Raw genomic sequence first — 3,401 nt, 5'->3', positions numbered from 1 at the left:
CTTAGCCCATCAGCTACGTCTCTCCTAACATTTCCAAAGTTCTAGATCTTCTGAATTCTCCCCATCTTGATCTTAGCCCCTCAGCTACATCTCTCCTAACATTTCCAAAGTTCTACATCATCTGAAGTCTCCCCTTCTTGATCTTAGCCCATCAGCTACGTCTCTCCTAACATTTCCAAAGTTCTAGATCTTCTGAATTCTCCCCATCTTGATCTTAGCCCCTCAGCTACGTCTCTCCTAACATTTCCAAAGTTCTAGATCATCTGAAGTCTCCCTTTTGATCTTAGCCCATCAGCTACGTCTCTCCTAACATTTCCAGTTCTCGATCTTCTGAAGTCTCCCCTTCTTGATCTTAGCCCATCAGCTATGTCTCTCCTAATTTTTCCAAAGATTTGGCAGATGGGACTCCCCATTGGGTGGCAGAGAACACGCTCCACTTTAGGGCACAGCAAGAACAGGCAGAAGCAGCAAAGCTGGCCTTTTGAGAGCCAGAAGAGGGTGGCCATCATGAGGTCCTTCACAAGAAGGTTTAGAGTTAACGGGCAGGTTTTTGAACCTTGCAGAGGTCTTCTTCCACCAATTATGGGCGGTGTCTCTCCCATGTTCTGGTACTAACACAATAGCAGCCGTACCAGGGAGAAGTCCTCTCCTGGGCTTCCTTGGTCAGAGGAGTGGAACTTTGGACGGCTAGCGCTGAGCAGGTGAAGATGTCTCCACGTCCGTGCAAGAGGGATAGTCTTCTCTCACTAGTCCACTCCATCAAGGACATGCCTTCTAGGTCAATTGACAAATCCTCCAGATTTGTCCTCTAGAACCCAACTGGTCATGGCTCTCTACAGAGCAGAAGACCGAAGGGATCCAGGAGGCATCATCTCAGCAGCTTCTCTTCATCTCCACGCTTCCTGCTCTTGGCCCTCTCTTTGTCCCTGACACATTGTGTGGTGCTGACGGTCAACCTTCCTATGGCTGTGTATGAACGTTGCCAACATAATCATGACAATCACTACGCTTATAACTCCTCCATTCTCAAGGCAGTGCAACATGGGCTTCCTGGGTCTTCGAGAAGGGAAATGAGAGATTCCCCTCTGCGTGTAAACACATCCGTCGCTGGCAGTAGAACGTAAGAGTCACAGAGTTGGACGGGCCCTTGGAGGGCTTCTGGTCCAACCCCCTGCTCAAGCAGAAGACCCCAGGCCGTGGTGGGCAAATGGCTGTCCAGCACGGAAGCGGCCGGCTGGGCTGGAGGGAAAGGCCTCATTCCGACTGGGTGGGCACCCAGGTGAGCTTCCACCCTCCGTCTTCGTCCCTGCGCACGAAGGCCTGCCCTTGGCGGAAGGTGTGGGTCTTCACGTTGCAGTGGGGGCTCAGAGAGGTGGTGAAGGCCACGTCCATCTTGGCTGGCGAAGGGCGGCCCGAGAGGCACGGCAGTGAGCAGGGCGAGGGGAAGGGGCTGGCAGTGCTGTCCACTGGGCAGGTCAAGGGGGCACTTCCGCCAGGGTGAGCCTCGCGGGCGGCCAGGTCGGAGGCCCCAAAGGGACCCCAAAGGGAAGACCCCGGGGAAGGGTCCAGGGTGGGGGCACTGTAGTTAGCTGAGTCGTCCACTGTGTCCAGGTCTTTGAGCCCCAACGTCTGCAGGACCCAGGAGTCCACGGGAGGCGCCAGCTGCTCTTCGCAGGCGGAGAAATCGCCCGAGAGGTTCCGCCTGGCCTTGGGCGGGTGGCGCCCGTCGTGGGCAAGGCGGCTCTCGGTCTTTCGGGGCCTCTTGCCGACCTTGGAGGTCCCGTCGATGTCCTGGCCAGCCTGGAGGAGAAGCAGCTTCTGCTCAGGAGGAGGAAAGAGGAGAAGACGGATGAGCCAGGGAGCCACGTCCGGCCTTTACAAATCAGCCAGCTGGATTTGGTGCCCAAGGTGGGTCTGGAACTCCCGGTCTCCCGGGGATGGGCCTAAAGTCACCCAGCTGGCTTTCACGCCTAAGGAGCCACTAGAACTCCCAGTCTCCTGGGGATGGGCTGAAAGACACCCAGCTGGCTTTCATGCCTAAGGAGGCACTAGAACTCACTATCTCCTGGTGTTTGGCTGAAAGTCACCCACCTGGGTTTCATGCCTAAGGCAGGACTAGAACTCCCGGTCTCCTGGTGTTTTTCACTGAAAGTCACCCAGCTGGCTTTCATGCCTAAGGAGGCACTAGAACTCCCGATCTCCTGGTGTTTTTCACTGAAAGTCACCCAGCTGGTGTTCATGCCTAAGGCGGTACTAGAACTCCCTGTCTCCTGGTGTTTGGCTGAAAGTCACCCAGCTGGGTTTCATGCCTAAGGCAGTACTAGAACTCCCGGTCTCCTGGTGTTTTTCACTGAAAGTTACCCAGCTGGCTTTCATGCCTAAGGCAGTACTAGAACTCCCAGTCTCCTGGTGTTTTTCACTGAAAGTCACCTAGCTGGCTTTCATGCCTAAAGTGGAACTCGAACTCTCTGCCTCCTGGTGATTGGTCCAAAGTCTCTCAGCCCATTTTCATGCCTAAGGCAGGACTGGAATTCACTGTCTCCTGGTTTCTAGTCTGCTGCCTTATGAACTATGAACTCTAATGAAATGTATCCTCTTGTCTGTCTGGCGTTCGAGCTGAATTAATACTGAAAATGTTCGGTTCTCCTTGATCCACACCTTCGACTTATTTGCCTGTTGAGGCCACAGTTTAGAGCCCCCAAATTGGAAATCAAAAAGGATACGATACATTAATCAACCCAGATTTCTGATCTGAGGCACAACTGACTGGATTCAAATGATGGTATGTTTTGGATGCAGAAAAAGTGCGCAGAGCCAGCTCTTAGGAGCAGAGTGTAATGCTTGGAAAGGTGGAAGAATAAAAAAAAAGACGATCAGCAGAAAATTGGAAGGACTCAAGTTATGGTGGCGAGGAGTCCACCACTGGAAGACCTGAAGGCCCACATTGAGGGACAAGGACCTTGGAGAAGGTCTACGTATGGTATGAGATCAGTAGCAGTTGACCCCCAACTTGATAGCACCTACTCAACTGATCAATTAATCAACCAGTCGGCGCAAAGACCCAGCTCCTTTGAAAAATCCATATTGGGGGAAAGGCAGAAGGAACGAGGAGAAGAAGAGGACAACCAGCAGACAGAGGGATGGACCCAGTGATACTCAGAGGCGATGGGGGCAGCATTGGAAGACCTAAAGGACCAGGATGAGGGCCAGATCCTTCAGGAGAAATTCTATCCATGTGGCAGCTGACAGGCAACATTAAGTGGATGCCCCTCATCAGTCCATCAATGCAAGGACCCAATTCTTTTGGAGAGGCCCATCATGCTGGGAAAGGTGGAAGGAGAGAGAGGAAAAGGACCGCCAGCAGCAAAAAAGATGGACTCAGGTATGGTGGTGATGGAGGC

General features: G+C 53.0%; 1 protein-coding gene across 1 annotated transcript; it reads right to left on the bottom strand.

The window, feature by feature from the left end:
• Positions 1–1,254: 1,254 nt before the first annotated feature.
• Positions 1,255–2,240, bottom strand: GMNC (geminin coiled-coil domain containing). Its single transcript, XM_029286664.1, has 2 exons — positions 2,157–2,240; positions 1,255–1,818 (listed from the first exon to the last, which is right to left on the bottom strand). The coding sequence occupies exons 1-2, from the start codon at positions 2,238–2,240 to the stop codon at positions 1,255–1,257; spliced, it is 648 nt and encodes a 215-aa protein (XP_029142497.1).
• Positions 2,241–3,401: the final 1,161 nt, after the last annotated feature.

This window comes from Protobothrops mucrosquamatus, unplaced genomic scaffold (genome assembly GCF_001527695.2).
Source record: "Protobothrops mucrosquamatus isolate PMUCROS unplaced genomic scaffold, P.Mucros_1.0 scaffold4463, whole genome shotgun sequence".
NCBI classification, from domain to species: Eukaryota; Metazoa; Chordata; class Lepidosauria; order Squamata; family Viperidae; genus Protobothrops; species Protobothrops mucrosquamatus.
This window is presented reverse-complemented; position numbering and strand designations above follow the sequence as displayed.

What these genes read in the sequence shown, in the direction of transcription:
- GMNC (XM_029286664.1), bottom strand. Translation starts at nt 2,240, where the DNA reads ATGAACACCAGCTGGGTGACTTTCAGTGAAAAACACCAGGAGATCGGG. An exon ending in TAGGCATGAAAGCCAGCTGG is followed by an intron (nt 1,819 to 2,156) that starts GTGACTTTCAGT and finishes CCTCCTGAGCAG; the next exon opens with AAGCTGCTTCTCCTCCAGGC.